The 19,004-nt window shown below is 48.3% G+C and overlaps 1 protein-coding gene across 1 annotated transcript in view; it reads right to left on the reverse strand.

Moving 5' to 3' along the window:
* The window catches only part of LOC146356365 (vomeronasal type-2 receptor 26-like), a 50,039-nt gene extending 46,881 nt beyond the window's left edge, over positions 1–3,158 (reverse strand). The window contains exon 1 of the mRNA XM_084830074.1: positions 3,041–3,158. Coding sequence (XP_084686200.1) covers positions 3,041–3,158 — 118 coding nt within the window. The remainder of the gene's footprint in view (positions 1–3,040) is intronic.
* Positions 3,159–19,004: the final 15,846 nt, after the last annotated feature.

A 19,004-nucleotide genomic window follows, 5' to 3' on the forward strand; every position in this document is an offset into this window, starting at 1 on the left:
ATTGGAACGTCCTATTTTGCTTAATCAATGGACTGCCGTTTTGGCATCTGTATTGAACATTTCCATGGATCTTCGGTGACGCCCTATTCAGTAAAAGCTCTTGTTTCGGCTCTATTGGATGCCTCAACATCTTTTTAATTAAGGCTTGTCAAATTCGGCTAAATGTCAGAGGTGTAATGCAGTCGATGCTTCTTTTATTCATATGTTTTGAAAATGCCCAATGACCACCTCCTTAGGGAGGAAGTTATTGTACGGATAAATTTTGTATTGGAAAGCAATTCAATATTAATTAATTAATTAATTAATTGCTGATGTAAATGTTCTTTTAAACTACGTACCTGCTTCTTGGAATGTAACACATGGTCAGAGTAAATGGATCTTTAGTGCCCTTTTGGTTGCTAAAAGACTGATACTACGATACTGGAAGGAGAAAAGCTCACCACCTACAACACAATGGACTGAAGACTTAACAAAACTAGCAACATTTGAAAGAGTGGTATAGGCGTAACTTGCAAATGGACTTATATGCTGACATTTGGACAGCTTTTACAGAAGTGTATGTGTAAACGTTTTCCTCCCCCTTTTTTTTCTTCAATATTGTAATGGTAGAAACTGAGGATCTTGAACATGTTGTTGTATTGCTATTCTTATTTCGTTCTCTTTTTTAGGTTTTGTAATGTTTTCAGTTTGTTTTGTTTTGTGAAGATTAGGGATGGCGGATAATTTCTCCATGAATCTCGGGGAGGCCGAATGCGCTGCCCCCCCAAATTGTTGGTGAAATTCTGCGCCCCCACCCCCCCGGTATGGGACTTACCTCCCTCGAATGTCCCTCTCAGCGGGAGTTTGGCGGCGTTTCAGCGGGGGCGGGGGCGGCGGCCAGTCTTCCGACTGGCTGCCACTGCCGCCATTACAAAATAAAGTTAAAAAAGACAAACACACCTGTGATAGGCTACGTAACGATTAACGTAGCCTATCACGGCTGACTTTGGAAATCTAGCCGTGATAGGCTACGTTAATCGTTACGTAGCCTATCATGGGTGTGTGTTATTGTCGTTGTTGTTTTACTTTTTATTTCGCGGCCAGGGAGACGGGGCGCCTCCCCCCCGGGCTGAATTTCGGCTGGGCGAGGCGGGGCGCCTCCCCCCCCAGCCTGAAGTTCAGGGGGAGAACCGAAGCGCCTCCCCACCACCGTGAAGCAAGCTGCGGGACCAGATAAGTCCCTTTCGTACATCCCTTCTGAAGATTAACAATAAAACATTAATTTTAAAAAAACCTTATACATCTTTCATTATATTTATGATCTGGGATGAGATTTTTAGTGACTTCTCTGATGGCCTACCTGTTCTCATTCTGTCTTATGGTAGACCTGTGCGCGGCTACCCCCACCCACACCCTGCTTCAGAGGCCAGTTTGGATTTGGCCCTGATCTGCTTTCGATGGCTTCAGACCTGATCTGATGTACTTCAGACTCCGGAACTGAAGTAAGATTCAGTAATCTGAATTATTCGTATTTTACATTTTTCCAATGACTTGCACTGGAAAACACAAATGGCCTTTTTTTTTTTTTTAATTTAATGATAAACACATGAAATTTGGAGACCTGGCATCCCCAATGGAGACGATTAATCCTGCCAATTTTCAGACAGTGAAATCTGTGCTTGTTGTTGTTCAATCGTTAAATTGTGTCCGACTCTTCGTGACCCCATGGACCATAGCACGCCAGGCCTTCGTGTCCTCCGCTCTCTCCCGGAGCGTGCTCAAGTCCATATTCATTGCATCGGTGATGCTATCTAGCCATCTCGTCCTCTGCCATCCCCTTCTCCTTTTGCCTTCAGTCTTTCCCAGCATCAGGGTCTTTTCCAGTGAGTCTTCTCTTTGCATTAGGTGGCCAAAATATCTGAGCTTCACCTTCAGTATCTGTCCTTCCAATGAGCACTCAGGGTTGATTTCCTTTAGGATGGACTGATTTGACCTCCTTGCAGTCCAGGGGACTCATAAGAGTCTTCTCCAGTACCACAGTTTGAAAGCATCGATTCTTCGGCACTCAGCCTTCCTTATAGTCCATCTCTCACAGCCATACATAACTACTGTGCTAGGCACAGGTAACATTTGCTTTTTACAAGAAAATCTGTCAAAGCAAAAAGCTCTCATTTTCAGTGCTTCCAAATCAGTAAATGGAATTTGGGGACCTGGTAGCCCCTAAGGAGGGACTGAAACTGCCCAATTTCAGATGGTTAGGTCCAGTGGCTTTTGTGCTAGCCATGCATAAAATTTCCTGTTCTCAAAAACTAAAGCAAAAGGTAACAAGACCTGTCAACCCACAGAGGGGATTAGAGTTGCTAATCGGAAGGTTATGGTGACAATTAGGAAATCACTATCCCTAACCTCTGGTGTAGGTTTTTTGAAGTGCAAAACAATCCCCCCATCTCCTAGTACTTTCCTTTTGTCTGTCCTGAATCTGCCACTATTCAGCTTCACTGGATGACCTGACACTCTTTAAAGGAAGAAAAGTTAACCCTCTCTTTGGCTGCAAGACACATTCCCTGGGAATAAGTCACACTGAACTCAGTGGAGCTTATCTCAGCACTGCTCCATTTTCTCTACTCCATCTAAGCCTCCCCTTTATTGGCCTTTCTTCTAAATTAAATAGCCCAAACATTGAAGCCTTTGCTTATCGAGGAGTTTTTCCAGCCCCCTGAAGATTTTGGCTAAGTCATAGCCACTAGCAGTACCAGCCAGCCACCATTCAGGTGGGCACGTTCAAGGCTGGCACAGTCCTCCTGGCAGTGGAGGAACCAGGCAGGACAGGCTAAGAAGAGTGTCTTGCCTGTTCAGAGTTAATTTACTGCACTGAGGGCAGCAAGGTAGGCAGGAAAAGAGATACAGAGATGCTAGAGCAATCCCCTGAGGGCAGTCAGACTTGAGTTGCTGCTCTGAAAGCACAGAGATACACACACACACACACACACACACACACACACTGCCCTTCCTGACTGAAATAGACAAAAAGCCAGCCAAAATAAGAGGGCTGGTCCCTCACCTGAGGGCTTGAGGGTGGGGTATCCCAGCAGGCTCAGGTTGACCTTGAGGAAGACCAGCTGCTCCACCAACTTAGCATCCAAGCAGGAGCAGTGGGGTGTCACAATGTCTCCCACCATTGAAAACACCCTCTCACTTGGGATGCTGGTCGGTGGGCAGCTGAGTCACTCCATGGCCACCTTAGCCAGATCCAGCCAATCCTGACTGTGGGATGACCAGTAGGCCATGGGGTCCATGGAAGAGTCCCCCATGGGCTCCACCAGGTAATGCTGGACAGACATTGCAGTGTTGTCCTGGTGGATGCGGTGGGTGCCTCTCCCCCCAACTGCTGCCTGAACTGCCTTGGCCCAGAACCCCTGGCCTGTGGTCCTGCTGGGCATGCAGCTGCTGCTGTGGGATGCTGCTGCTAGAAGGGATGGTTCATTCTCCTTCCACCTCTTCCTACTCCTCCTCCAGCACCTGCCCCAGGCTCTTCGCCTGTGCCTCCCTCACTTGCCCCACCAGAATTTCCTTCCACCCCCTCCAGGAGTTCTCTGCACAAAGCCTGTCCTTGAGATGGGGGAAGCATATGGTGGCCAGCAGGTATGCCCTCTTCCAGGATAGTGGCTCCACCTGCCATACTAGGCCATCCCTCAGCCTTGGCACCATACATCTGGCAGGAAGTGCCTGACTGTGACGGGATCCCTGGAATACAGGAACTCACCCATCTGTTTCTGGAGATGCCCGGCAACAGGGATCACCTGGCTGAGGAGGGCAGAGCTGGTGCTCAGGCTCTCTATGGCCTCAAGGCCTCTGTGGCCTCTTTGGCTTGAGGACCACCACAAGCTGGCACATAGCTTCCCACTGCTGCCAGCCAACGGGTGCTTGGATGCCAGTGTCCAGCATACTGCCCTTGACACTGTGGTGGAAGTGCCCAGCCCCCTTCCTGCAATTCCCCAAGAGATTATGGATGCGAGGCAGGGGGTGGGATTGGGATACACCTTGGTGCTGCCCATACCAAGAGCAGCCCTGACTATCAGGTAGGGATGTATGAAAGTCACTTACCTTTTTGCAGATGTGATTCTTGGTGGGAGAGGAGGTGCTCCGTCCCTCCCCCCGGAATCCTCGACAGCGGGGAGGAGATCTGGTCCTCCCCCCCATTATCCTGCATGGCCGGCTCCACTCCACGGCAACTCCTAGGGATGTACGAAAGTCACTTACCTGGTCCCGCAGCTTGCTTCGCGGTGGGGGGGAGGCGCTTCGGTTCTCCCCCCAAAGTACAGGCTGGCGGGGGAGGCGCCCCGCCTCACCAGGCCGAAATTCAGGCCTGGGAGAAGCGCCCCATCTCCCCGGCCGCGAAATAAAAAAGTGAATGTTAAAAAACACACACACACACACGTGATAGGCGGTTTTGTGAACCGCCCAGAGAGCTTCGGCTATTGGGCGGTATAGAAATGAAACAAACAAACAAACAAACAAATAAATAAATAAATAAATAGGCTACGTAATGATTTACGTAGCCTATCGCGTCTAGATTTCCAAAGTCAGCCGTGATAGGCTACGTAAATCGTCACGTAGCATATCACTGGTGACTTTGAAAAAAAAAAAGTGCGTACGCAAATGGCGGTGCCCATGGGCACCGCCATTTGCATTCCTTATTTGGGCCCGGGTAGTCTACGTAAAGATTTACGTAGACTACGGCGAAAATAAGGGCAACGCAAATAGCATACGCGCTTTTTTTTTTTCTTTCAAAGTCAGCCGTGATAGGCTACGTAACGATTTACGTAGCCTATCACGGCTGACTTTGGAAATCTAGCCGTGATAGGCTACGTAAATCGTTACGTAGCCTATCACGTGTGTGTGGGTTTTTTTTAACATTCACTTTGTAATGGCGACGGCGGCAGCAGGTCGGAAGACCGGCCGCCGCCCCCGCCCCTGCCGAAACGCCGCCGAAAAGCCACCGCGACCCGCCACCTAGAGGGTCATTCGAGGGAGGTAAGTCCCATCCCGGGGGGGGCGGGGGGGCAGAGAATTTCACCACCAATTTCAGGGGGCCGAATACGCTGGCATTCGGCCTCCCCGAGATTCGTGGAGAAATTCTCCACCATCCCTAGCGGCTCCACAGAGCAGCTGACCAGGGCCGTCTGCAGCTGGAGTTCCGCCATTTGCATCCAGCCAAGCTGCCATGATAGGCTACATAAGTATTTACGTAGCCTCTCATGGCAAGCAAAAAAACAACAACTGCGTATGCAAATGACAGCGGCTACTAGGGATGTCATAGAATTCTGCCACGCATCTCGGGGTGGCTGAATGCCAGTGCATTCGGCCCCCTGAAATCAGTGATGGAACAGTCTTCCCCCCCGCCCCCCCCCCCAGTTTCCAGTTAATTTCCAGTTAATAAAACAAACAAACAAACATGATAGGCTACGTAAAGATTTACGTAGCCTATCACGGCTAGATTTTTACAAAACACTGTGATGGGCTACATAAATGTTTACGTAGCCTATCACGGCTGATTTAAAAACAAAAAACGCGCATACACAAATGGCAGCGCCCATGGGCGCCGCCATTTGCATTCCTTACTTTGGCACGTCTTAGTCTACGTAAACATTTACGTAGACTAAGATGGCGAAAATAAGGGGAACGCAAATAGCGTAGACGCTACGCTATTTGCGTTCCCCTTATTTTCGCTGTCTTACTCTACATAAATGTTTACATAGACTAAGACGTGCCAAAATAAGGAACGCAAATGGCGGCACCCATGGGTGCCGCCATTTGTGTATGCGCATTGTTTTTTCTTTTAAATCAGCTGTGATAGGCTACGTAAACATTAACGTAGCCTATCACGGCTGACTGCAGGGACACAAACGGCGATGGCTATGGCCGCCGCCATTTGCATCCCTGCTAGCCAGCGGCCGGATGTCCGGCCGCTGGCGGAGCTGGCCGGCAGCTCCGCAGAATCCCTGCGGAGCAGAGCCAGCCGGCCAGGATTCCAGGCGGGGAGGAATGGAGCGCCTCCACCCCCGGCGAGGATTCCGGGGGGGAGGAATGGAACGCCTCCCCCCCAACCATTAAACCTAATCCCCAAAAGGTATATTATTTTCATATATCCCTAGTGGCTTCGGCGGTCGCCATTTGCATTCCCTATTTTTCGCTGTTTTAGCCTACATAAATATTTACATAGGCTATTATGGCGGAAAAAAAGGGAACGCAAATAGCGAAGTGGGCGCCATTTGCGTTCCTTTTTTTTCGCTGTAATAGCTTACGTAAATATTTACGTAGGCTAAAACTGTGAAAAAAAGGGAACACAAATGGCGGCCGCAGTAGCAGCTACCATTTGCGTATGCTGGTTTTGTGTTTTTTTGCTTGCCGTGATAGGCTACGTAAATACTTACATAGCCTATCATGGCAAACAGCAGACGCAAATGGCGGCCGCGCATCCAGTCGAAAGACCAGCCGCTGCCGCCACCGAAGGCACTACAACCGTAACCTCTGCCCCAGGTAAGCTTCGTCCCAAGGGGGATTCCGCGGGGGTTTGGGGGGTGGGAGGCCGTTTCACCAAGGGTTTCAGGTGAAACTCATTGAAATCCTTGGCTGAATTCTCCGCCATCCCTACTATCAGGTCAAAGATGTGCGCAATGCGGCAGATGCCCTCAAACCATCCACCATCACACACAGCCTTCATCATGCTGGCTCCTCCGTCCATGACCATGTAACTGCGAGTCAGCAGGTACCCGGCCAGCCACCCCTCCACCATGCAGTTCATGACCTCTGTGATCTCTGCTGCCGTGTGGGACTGGTCCATGACTTCTGCATGAAGGACAGCCCAGCAATACCCTCCTTCCCAGTCCTAGAATCATAGAATAATAGGGTTGGAAGGGGCCTACAAGACCATCGAGTCCACACACACACCCCGATTTCAGTCCCAGACATGCTGGCCCCTTCCATCCCTGGGGCTGCCCAACAGGGAGCTGTCAGGGACAAGTAACACTAAAACTAACCAGCTATGCAAAGCCGAACAGAAGAGAACGGGGGATGTGTGTGTGGGAGGGGATTTTTTTTAAAATCAGAATATAGATGAAGAGTTGAAAAATGGGAAGGGCAGGAATAGTAATTAAGAATGGCAGGGGAGGGGAGCCAAAGAACAAGTAGTAAAAGCAAGGAAACAAACTGAAGCCTAAAAAATGGAAGAGGAAGGGGTTTTTTTTACATATATTTGGGGGGGGGTTAAAAAAAAGAGTCTAGAAGAAGGGTTTAAGGGACATGGAAGACTAAAAGATTTAAGGGAATTCAAGGAATCTAGAAGAAGGATTTAATGCAATCGGAAGACTAACTAATGTAATTGAGAAGGGCTGAGAACTGCTGCATTAGCACAATCCAGTACTAAAGAACTCCCTCCTACCAACTCTCTTTTATTTTGGGAAACGAAAGCAGAATCTCCTGTTATATATAACCCCTCCTCCACCACTGGGATTGGAGACCGCTGGGTTAAAAATTCAGCCCTATTGGCAGCTAGATATGTTACTTGCCAAGGCTCAGTTCCCCCCTCCCAACTCCTCCACTCCCCCCCAACCTTAAGCAAATGGTTACATTTCCCAGACATGCTGTCTGGGCTTCAGATTCATCCGGATCAGTCCAAAACAATCAAAGGTGATTTGGAGCCATCTGACTCTATTTGGACTGATCCAGTCTGTATCACCCTGCTTCAGTTTGGATCCAGAAATGAAGTGGTGCACAGCCCTATGTTATGGTACCCTCTTTAACCCTGTTAAGTGAAAATCATAAGCCTAAATTTAAGATTTTGCACCTCCTTATCTTGATTCCTCTCGAATCAGTAAAGGGTGAGAATGATTTATCTCTAATGGCCTGGTACTGTCTCAGCAATGAGACACTTTTACTACTGCCCGGTCGGAAGGCAAACCCTGCTTGCTTTACGCATTGGGGTCTCGTTTTTCATTCCAAAATTCTCTTGGAGGTGTTTGCTTATGGAATTTCCTCATTGGGCAGCAGGGAGAAGATGATGCCAGTAGGGAAGATTGGCCTGGTGTGCCGCACACCCCCTGCCTGGTCTGCAGAGCTACTTGCCTGCAACCGGCAACATCCATTGAAGGACAACCATGAAGTCTTGCCCCCTGAAAGGCCAGTATATCTACAGGGGAGAGCTGAAGGTGTTCCTAGTTGAAAGCCAGGGAGGGAGGGAGGAGGCAGAGTTCCTTAGCCGGACTTGTAAGTCTATATGCTTACCAGTCCTCAGTGGTATAACTAGGGGGAAAGAAGACGTACAATGAAAAGCTGGCTGCACTTACATGTTTGCTCCTGTGATTAGGGAGACTTTGGAAGAGGGTGGGGTTACTGTGCCCCTGCTGGGAGACCCACTCAGAGTTCGATTCCGTTTGGAAGAAAAATGGGGATGTGGGAGAGGTGATCAACAACAATGCGTAGCAGCGGAGGGGAGAGAGAAACATTCCCTCTAGAGGACCTGCTTTCTGATCAGGAGGTTCAACCCAAGGCCTTATCAGCCAAGAAAGATCTCAGGCAGTCAGAGCAGGAAAGCTGCATCTGAGAGACCTTATGGAGCTGCTACTGCCGGTCAGAGTAAAATAGCCAGTGCTGGGCTTGGTGGATTTGAGGGCTGACTGGATAGAAAGACAGCTTCCTTTGTTGTGCAGATATGGATTATAAAGCATGCTAAGCCAAACATTGTTCAGGGGAGACTCTATGTGATTATCATATTTTTGTCTTCACCAAGTTCCTGTGAGCTATATGAGGCTAAGTTGTAGCAAGTGGCTAATTCCAGGGAACTCCCATTAAGTTACATCCAAGGAACAGGAATCCTTCATACAGCCTCCTTATCTGACACATCCATGGAAGGTTTTGCTAGAGTGTTTGAAAGGAATAGAAGAGGGAATCAAAACAGAGAAGGGGAGAATATTGGGTGGACTCAAATACTTGCACTGTTTCTCAAGGGAACGCCCATTCCTCGGAGGTCACCTACCATCCTGAGTGGAGATTGTCCCTTCTGCACACAGAGCACGGACATAGCAGCAAGGTGGCTCTCCATCCTGAATCTCTTTGGCATATCCAGGGTGACAGCTCTCGACACACCTGGAATGAGGCACAGTCTAGCAACAAAGAGAAGGAGCACCAAGGAAAAAGTCTGAGAGTTATTTGTGCCTATGGATATCAATCATAAAGTCTGGGAAGGACCCAACAAGCTTTCTAGTCTTAGTGACCCCAAGTGACCTCAGGGGCATTTTTTTTTTTTTACTTTCGCGTTCGCGGCCATAGCCATAGCCGCCGCCGTTTGCGTCCCTGCAGTCAGCCGTGATAGGCTACGTAAATGTTTACATAGCCTATCACGGCTGAGTAAACAAACAAACAAACCCTCACGTACGCAAATGGCGGCGCCCATGGGTGCCACCATTTGCGTATGCGTGGGTTTGTTTTTTTTGTTTTTACTCAGCCATGATACCCTATCATGTTTTTTTGGTTGTTGTTTTTTTTACCGGAAATGGCGGTGGTGGCAGCCGGTTGGAAGACCGGCCTCCGCAGCCACCGTAGCCGCCGCAGCCGCCGCAGCCGCCACCACTGAACCGCCGCCAAACCGCCGCCGGAGCCGCCGCTGCCAGGAGGATTCGCCCAAGGTAAGGTAAGATAAATTTTTGTGAACCGCCCAGAGAGCTTCGGCTATTGGGCGGTATAGACATGAATAAATAAATAAATAAATAAATAAATAAATAAGTAACTCAGACTGAAATAGGTCAAGATAATTAATATCTTCCAAGAACATCTGCAATTGCCCAGCCACTGCCTTCTCAAGTATATTACCCAGGAAAGGAGTATTCATTAGGGATGTCAGAGAATTCTGCCACGGACTCCAGTGAGGCCGGATTCCCCGCTGAATCCGTGGTGGAACAGCCTCCCCCCCCCCGCGCCACCCCGCAGAATCCCCCCAGGATGGAGCTTACCTACGGCTTGTCTCCCAGCTGCTGCCGGGCTGCTGCGGCCACAAATGGTGGCTGTTGTAGCAGCCGCCATTTGCGTGGCTGGCTTTGTTCATGGTAGGCTACATAAATACTTACATAGCCTATCATGGCAATGACCAGGGGTGCAAATGGCGGCCGCTATGCCCTTTGCATCCCTGCCTTTTCCCGTGTTAGGCTATGTAAATACTTACGTAGCCTATCACAGCTTACTGCAAGGATGCAAATGGCAGCCGCTTCAACAGCCACCATTTGTGGCTGCAGCAGCCTGGCCACAGCTGGACCTCCAGCTGTGGCCGGCCCCAGCAGGCGGCTCCAGCTGGGGAGGATTCCGGGGGGAGGGACAGAGCGCCTCCCGCCCACTGTGGATTGCCCAGCATGGAGGCAGGTAAGACTTTCGTACATCCCTAGGATTCGTGAGTGGGAAGAAGTTTGCATAAACCTCCAGGGAGGACTTTTTCAGGAGTAGCCACACCACCCCCTCCTTCAAGATGGTGGGTACCATTCCATCAAGCAAAGACACATTCATGACTCCATGGATCTACTCCTGGCTAGCTCAGATGTGCCAGGATGGGTAAGGGTCGAGAGAGCAGGTTCCAGGCTGAACAACGACAAGCATCTTCTCTGCATCCTCAGTGTTCCAAAACAGAAAGTGATCCCATACAGTTGAACCAAAAGATGTGTTGAACACCTCCCCAGATACCGTACTACAAGGAAAATTGAAGTGAGCATAGAGATTGATCCCCAAAGTACACCACAAAATTAACACAGCAGGCCTCCCAGGGCTTTAGCATGGGAAATACTGGGAATTTATTTATTTATTTATTTATTTATTTATTTATTTATTTATTTATTTATTTATTTATTTATTTATTTTTAAAAAGGCAGAAAAAGGTATCCTCCTAGTAGCCACCCACCTCACTTCCTTTGGCAGGGGCTCATGGAGAAGGGCTGCTGAGGATGATCTTAAGCTCTGGGCAGGCACATATGGGAGGAGACGATCCTTCAAATAACCTGACCCCAAGCCATTAAGGGCTTTAAATGTTAATCCCAGCACTTTGAATCGGGCCCGGAAATGGACTGGCAGCCAGTGCAGTTGAAAAAGTACTGGCGTAATATGAGCTTGCAGGCCAGTCCCTGTTAACAATCTTGCTGCCCTATTTTGGACCAGCTGAAGTTTCCAGACCATTTTCAAAGGCAACCGCACGTATATCGCATTGCAGTAATCCAGACGAGAAGTTATCAGAGCATGGATAACTGTAGTTAGGCTCTCTCTGTCCAGATAAGGGTGTAGTTAGTATACCAGCCTAAGCTGATAAAAAGTGCTCCCTGCCACCTAGTTCACCTGTGCCTCAAGTGACAGTTCTGGATCCAAGAGCACCCCAAACTATGAACCTGATCCTTTAGGGGGAGTGCAACCCCCTCCAGAACAGGTTGAATATCACCTAGCCAGGCAGATGAACCACCCACTAACAGTACCTCCATCTTGTCTGGATTGAGTTTCAGTTTATTGGCCCTCATCCAGTCCATTACCGTGCCCAGGCCCTGATTCAGAACAGCCACTGCCTCACCTGGGTTTGATGAAAAAGAGGTAGAGCTGGGTGTCATCCGCAAATTGATGGCACCTCAGCCCACACCTCCGGGCTGACACCTCCCCCAGCGGTGTCATGTAGATGTTAAACAACACATGGGGATAAAACAGAGCCCTGTGGAACCCCATGGCACAATTGCCATGGCACAGAGCAATAATCTCCCAGCACCACCTTCTGGAATCAGCCATCCAAGTAGGAGCAGAACCACTGCAGTCCAGTGCCTCCAACTCAAAACCCAGACAACCTATCCAGAAGGATACCATGGTTGATGGTATCGAAAGCCACTGAGAGGTCCAGGAATCACAGGGTCACGCTCCCCCTGTCTATCTCCCAGCAGAGGTCATCCCACAGGGCGACCAAGTAGGGATGTACGAAAGTCACTTACCTGTAACGAAATTTTATTTGCGGTGGGGGGGAGGCGCTCCGTCCCTCCCCCCGAAATTCTGGCCAGGGGGGAGGCGCTCTGACCATCCCGCCGTGAATCCTGGCTGGCCGGGAACGCAAATGGCGGCGGCCGTAGCCGCCGCCACTTGCATCCCTGCAGTCAGCCGTGATAGGCTACGTAAATGTTTACGTAGCCTATCACGGCTGAGTGAAAAAAAACAACAACCACGTGTACGCAAATGGCGGTGCCCATGGGCGCCACCATTTGCGTTCCTTATTTTGGCATGTCTAGTCTACGTAAACATTTACATAGACTACAGCGAAAATAAGTGGAACGCAAATAGCGTAGCATCTACGCTATTTGCGTTCCCCTTATTTTCTCCGTAGTCTACCTAAATGTTTACGTAGGCTAGATGTTCCAAAATAACTAACGCAAATGGTGGCGCCCATGGGCGCTGCCATTTGTGTACGCACGGTTGTTTGTTTGTTTTTTTACTCAGCCGTGATAGGCTACGTAAACATTTACATAGCCTATCACGGTATTTTTTTTTAAAATCTAGCCATGATAGGCTACGTAAATCTTTACATAACCTATCACGTTTTTTTGTTTGTTTGTTTGTTTTTTACTGGAAATGGAGGCGGCAGCCAGTCGGAAGACCGGCCGCCGCCGCCGAACCGCCGCCGCCAGGGAGATTCGCCAAAGTTAAGTCCTGTCCCAGGGGGGCGGGGGGGCAGACCATTTCACCACTGATTTCGGGGGGCCGAATGCACTGGCATTCAGCCTCCCTGAGATTCGTGGTGAAATTCTCTGACATTCCTACGACCAAGGCAATTTCCATTCCAAAACCAGGCCCGAAGCCTGATTGAAATAGATGTGGATAATGCGTTTCATTCAACAGTGCCTGGAGCTGTCCTACAACCACCCGCTCAAGCACCTTGCCCTGGATGGGGATGTTGGCCACTGGCCTATAATTGTTAACATCCTCTGGGTCCAGGTTAGGCTTTTTCAGGAGTGGTCTAATTACCACCACTTTTAAAATGGCAGTTACCACTCCCTCTCTCAAGGAGGAATTTACAACCTCCTGGACCCAGCCGGACATCCCCTCCTTGTTTGATTTAATAAGCCATGAAGGGCAAGGGTCGAGCCCACAAGTGGTCGATCGGACTTGGACAAACACCTTGTCTGCATCCTCAGTCCTCAGTAACTGAAACTCATCCAATAAAACTGGACCAGATGGTGGTTTGAACAGCTCTACCAATGGAACTGCATTAATCATGGTGTCCAATTCATGACGAATCTGAGAGACTTTATTTTCAAAGTGCCTTGCAAACTTATCACAGTGTGCCAACGAGGGTTCCACCGTCTCTTTCCCTGACCCAGAATGTAACAGGCCATGAACCACTCAGAAAATCTCTGCTGGACAGCATTGAGAAGATGCAATGCTGGTGGAAAAGAACTGTCTCTTTTCCACCGTCACTGCCACAGAATAGGCTCGATTGTGGGCTCTTACCTGTGTTCAGTCAGACTCAGCACAAGTTTTCCTCCACCTGCGTTCTAGCCGTCTCCCCTCTTGCTGCCTTGCCTTCAGCTCAGGTGTATACCAAGGAGCTGGCCGGGCTCTGCTCAGAGGGAGAGGGCGCTTGGGTGCGATCGTGTCAACCGCCCAAGTCATCTCTGCATTCCACAGAGCGACCCGGGCTTCGACAGGAGCACCAGCCATCCCAGCAGGAAAATCCCCAGAGCCCTCTGGAATCCGTCAGAATCCATTAGCATCCAGGGGCAGACCATTTTAATAGGTCCCCCACCCTTACAGGGGGGAAAGGCTGCCAGGAGTCTAAACCTCAACAGGAAGTGATCTGACCATGACAAAGGGACAGAAGTTAATTCCTCCACTTTCGGATCACCATCCTCCTGCCCAGTCAAGAAAACCAGATCAAGCGTGTGTCCTTGTATATGCGTTGGGCCGATGACATGTTGGGACAGCCCCATGGTTGTCATGGTGGCCATGAAGTCCTGAGCCGCCCCAGATACAGCAGCCTCAGCATGGAGATGTGACAACAACTACCCAGAAATGCTCTGCTGGATGGCTACTTGAGGATGCAATGGAGGCAGCAAGGAGACCTTCTTTGCTGCCCTCACTGCAGTTCTGTAGGTGCAATTATGTGTTTTTATGAGAGTACCATCGGCCTGACAATGCGTCTTATGCCACTTACCCTGTAGCCATCTCCCACCCTGTTTCATTGCCGAGGGCCCACCAGAGATCCAAGGACTATGTCAGGCTTCACAGTAGAGCTGTGTCTCGCTTCCGTGCCAAATCTGAATTCCAAAGGTAATTGGGGTGCTTCAGGGCTGCCTCAGTGAGATCCAAAGCACATCAGAACATTACCGAGGCAGTCCGAAGGCAAGCAGGTCACCGCCAAAGTGCCTCAGTCCACCTCTGAGATTCGGAGTTATTTTGATGCCTTCTGAAGCCCAGACAGCATGTCTCTAAATGTATCAACTTGTGAAAGATCAGGGAAGGAGAGAGGAGGAGGATGGAGGAGGGGAAAGGAGAGGAGGAGGAGCAAGGGAGTGAGCTCTGGCAAATGGGAAGTCTAGTTGCCAAATTAGGGCTGAACTTAACCCAGCAGTCTCCAATCGGTGACAGTGTGGAGGGGTGGGGAATACTGTATATATTGGAGAGACCAGCTTGCATTTGTTTCATTACAAGAGAGAGTGCTGTTAGAGGGGGTGGTTAGAGAGAGCTGTTTGGTTAGTTACTTGCCTAGATCTGTGTGGCGTGAGTGTGTTGTACTGCAGCTTTGCCCTTGTTATTCTTTCCCACCCAGCCCTTTTCAATTCAACTATCCCCTTTCTTTCTTTTCTAGGTTAATTATTTCAAACACCGAAAACATTTCAAAAGTGCTTTAGTTTCCTCATTTCCTTGTCTTATTCTTTGGCTTCCCCTCCCCGTCCTTCTGAATTATTCTACCAATCTTGTTAGTTTTCTCTTTCTTTCTTTCTTTCTTTCTTTCTTTCTTTCTACATTCTTTTTTTAAAAAAAAACAAAAGCAAGAGAAATATAAAAAGTAGTTTAGTTTCCTTGCCTTGCCCTTTGGCTCACCCCGCCCCCCGTTCTAAATTCAACGCTTTCTTTGTAGTTTTCCCTGTATTTCTTGCTAGATCATTTAGAAACTGTCTGTCTGTCTGTCTGTCCGTCTTCCTTTCGTTTCCTTTCCTTTCCTTGTTCTTGGCTCTCCCCCCACCCGCACTTCTCAATTCCTGTATTCCTTCCCTGCCCATTTTTGAACTCTATGTCTTTTCCATAAAATAAGTAAAAATAAGAATCTTTTTCTTTGCTTGTAAGTAGTTCTGTATTTGCTTTTCTTTGGCTCGTGTGTGTGTGCGCGTGCATGCTTGTGTTGTGGTCAAGCAAATAGTGTCTTGCAAAGCACTACCCACAACTCCACATTTCAAAATACAGTGGGCAAAGCACTACACACATTAAAATATACAATTTAACTTTAATACTACACTGTGTGGCAAAGCAGGCTCAATATGAGGCATCTTCGGGGTGTTGGCATTGGGGCTGCCCATTGCCCAGATTTCATGCACTTCTTTGCAACCAGTAAGAAGTTATAGCTCTGTGCTCTGAGAGTTTGTGTTGAAAAAAGCACATGGCACAACCTGCCTGCCAGGCTGTTTTCCCAGGTAATGTGTCTTCCATTCAGCCCAAGAGAGCCTGAGGTCACCCACTGTGCAGCTGAATAAGAAAGTAGTACTAGCAGAGAGGGGTTATTTGGCCTTCCAAGAAACCTATAGCAGAGATTAGGGATAGTGACCTCCTCCTAATCACTGCTTACACACACAACTTCTCTGATTATCCCTTTATGACCTTTGGTTTGAATTTCTGAGAACAGCACAATTTATCTGTGCCTAGCACAAAAACTACTTGGCCAAACTTTCTGATATTTGGCAGGTGGGATCACCTCCATGAGGGCTGATGGGGGCCCAAATGTCATGCACGTCTGTGGGAACAGTGAAAATTTATAGCTCTTTGCTTTGAGAGTTTTGGGTGACAAAATCCAATTTTAATTCTGCCTCACACAAAACCCACCATGCCAAACTATCTTAGATTTGACAGGTGGAATCAGCTCAGTGGGGGCTGACAGGTTGTCAGTTTTCATGTATTTACCATGAAATTTGTTTCTGTTTCCAATTTTGTTTCTGTTTTCCAATACAAGTCAATGAGAAAATGTCAAATTTGAATAATTTAAATTTGCATCTTAATTTTTGCATCTTGACAAAATCTGGTATTCCCCAATGGAAAATTGGCCTATTCCTGATAGTTTCTGGCTCTGTTTATCAGCAGAGCTTTTTTGAAGTTGGGGATGTAGTCATTGTTCTTTTGTCTATGTTTATCGTTTGCTTCTGCTATTCCTGTTTATTAATGTCAATACATACTGTTGTTTGGTAATAACTTGTGTGTATGTGTGTGTGTGAGTGTGTGTATTTGGTTTTACAGAGTGGGGACTTGACCCAGAAGTGTATCAGGGAAGGAAGGCAACCCAGCACTGTCTTCTGACCCAAGGGTGACATGAGCCAGGAGGAAGAAGGGACCGACAGAGCCAGAGAGAGCTCCCCTGTCTGAAAGACCCCTGCATAGATTCCCCACACACACAAACAATGGGGGAAGCCTATGGAATGGGACCAACAGAGACAAACGGTTGATGCGAAGAGTCCAACTTCAGCTAAGAAGGCTGGATCTGTCCTGGTCTGGTCTGAGCAGAAACTCAGTCAAGAAATGCATGCCTAAAAGGAAAAGCGGTGTCAGTGTATACATAATCGCAGTTGGAAGGGCAAATCTTTGGTTGGAAGACATCACGCTAAAGGCCTTACTCCTGGTGGTTTCCAAGCAGATCTCCAACCCATGTGGGGCACCAGGTTTGCTGCTTGAGAAGACCTCAGTGATCCTGCAGAATGATGAGGGAGAAGGCATGTCCTCAAGTATCCGGGTCCCAAGATATTATTGGCTTTATAGACCTTTATAGATCCTTCAAGCTGGCCTGGAAGCTGATGGGCAGTAAGTGCAATGCTTTCAGCAGAAGTGTTACATGCTGATATTAAGTGTCACATGACAATAGTCAGGCAGCTGCACTCTGCACTAGCTGTTCTTTCCAGACTAGTCTCCAGGGCAGCACTGCACAGAGTACACTGCGGTAATCCAGATTTGAAGTAACCAACACCTCTACCACTGGGGCCAAGCTATCCTCATTGAGCATGTAGCTGTCATACTAGACAAAGCTGTAAAATGGCAGGCCAAATTACTGAGGTCAGTGAAAACTGCAGCAACAAAAATGGATCTCGGCGTACGCCAGACTATGAACCTGTTCTTCCTACACTGGGAGCACAACCGTGTCTAGAACAGTCTCCATCTGACCAGGGTCAATTTATTTGTACTTTTTTTATTTGCTCTCATCCAGCACGTTACTGAATCCAGGCACTGAATAGGAATTCATACAGATGCTAAGTCACATTGCAGACCAGAATGCAAACTGGGGAATCCCACAGCACAAGAGCTAAGGGGTTGAAGAATGATCCTCCAATGTTACCTACTGAAACTGGACCTGTAGGTAGAAGATGGAAGCACTTGTGTACAGACACTCCAATACCCAACCCGAGGAGACTGTCCAGAAGGATACCAGAGTAGATGGTATCAAATGAAAAATGCCAAACTAGTCCCCAGGGGGATCCTGAGAGTCGTGTCAGACTCTTCATGACCCCATGGACCTGCAGCATGGCATAGGATGTCGTCCTTCTGTAATAATGGCTCTCATAGAGGTTGTACCCAGGCTGACGTTGGGCAAGAGCCGGGGATTTCGACTGACCTCCTGGATGGTGAACAAGAAGGACAAGCTGTGCCAGTAGCTCAGACGTATGCGACTGCAAAACAAGAAGTCCAAGTTAGAGGAGATGTGTTGCACTGTCATCCTCCATTCAAGGAAAACAAAATGTCACAATCTAAAGCCATTTCCATGCAATATAAATCTCAGAAGAGCTGATTTTCACATAATACTTAATGCTTAGGACATGTTATGACATCTCTACATCGAGTCTTTCACCATTTGTGGTGGTACTCCAAAACAGAAATGGGATACTTGCCATGCCTACGGCCACTGGTGTTCCAACCTGCTATGTCCACCCACCATCATTATCTGCTTGGATCAGGATAAATACGCAGCATTTAAAGCATGGGCCACAGCTTGGACACTGCTGTAGGTCCTGAAGCTGTCTTGAGACAGGGCTCTCTCAAGCTCCTCCAGGGGCAGCTCCCCCAGTTTCTCTTTCTCTGTGCAACTTTTCCAGCTTCTCTTGGACATCATGTGGTTTGAAGACAAACAATGGAAGGACTCATTCCAAAACACATATAGAAAAGAGGAAAATGGTTTATAATAGTCATATTTGGTCTTCTTTTGTGTATTCACTTTGAAGGTCAAAGAACCATGGATGAACCTGAAGGCAGTAGGTGCAATAACCAATTTGTAGTTGATATCCGGAAAGGTTGTTGTGATCCAGACTTTTGCCTCAGTTTCTTTCTTTTCAAGCATGCTTTGCAGATTGATGACTGGAAGAAATACATATTGAACATCTGCATAGAATACGACTACATTGACTTGTCCCCACACAACAGATAGTTCAGTCTCATGTCTGTTTCTTATGTGTAGTCTTAGTGAGAAGGCAACGCAAATTCCACTCCTGATCAACAGGGGTGTCATGGCTCTCATGAACCTGTCTCCATTGTCATTGCTTGGTGAAAAGAGACCGATCCACGTCCATCCAAGAAACAGGAGCAGTTGCACGTAGGGATGTACGAAAGTCACTTACCTGGTCTCGCAGCTTGCTTCGCAGTGGGGGGGAGGCGCTTTGCTTCTCCCCCCGAAGTTCAGGACGGGGGGGGAGGCTTCCTGCCTCGCCCGGCTGAAATTCAGGCCGGGGAGAAGCGCCCCGTCTCCCCGGCCGCGAACTTCAAAAGAAAAGTAAAAGAAA

This window comes from Heloderma suspectum, chromosome 2 (genome assembly GCF_057233095.1).
Source record: "Heloderma suspectum isolate Gila_16-S chromosome 2, 16-S_ref, whole genome shotgun sequence".
Lineage (NCBI taxonomy): Eukaryota > Metazoa > Chordata > Lepidosauria > Squamata > Helodermatidae > Heloderma > Heloderma suspectum.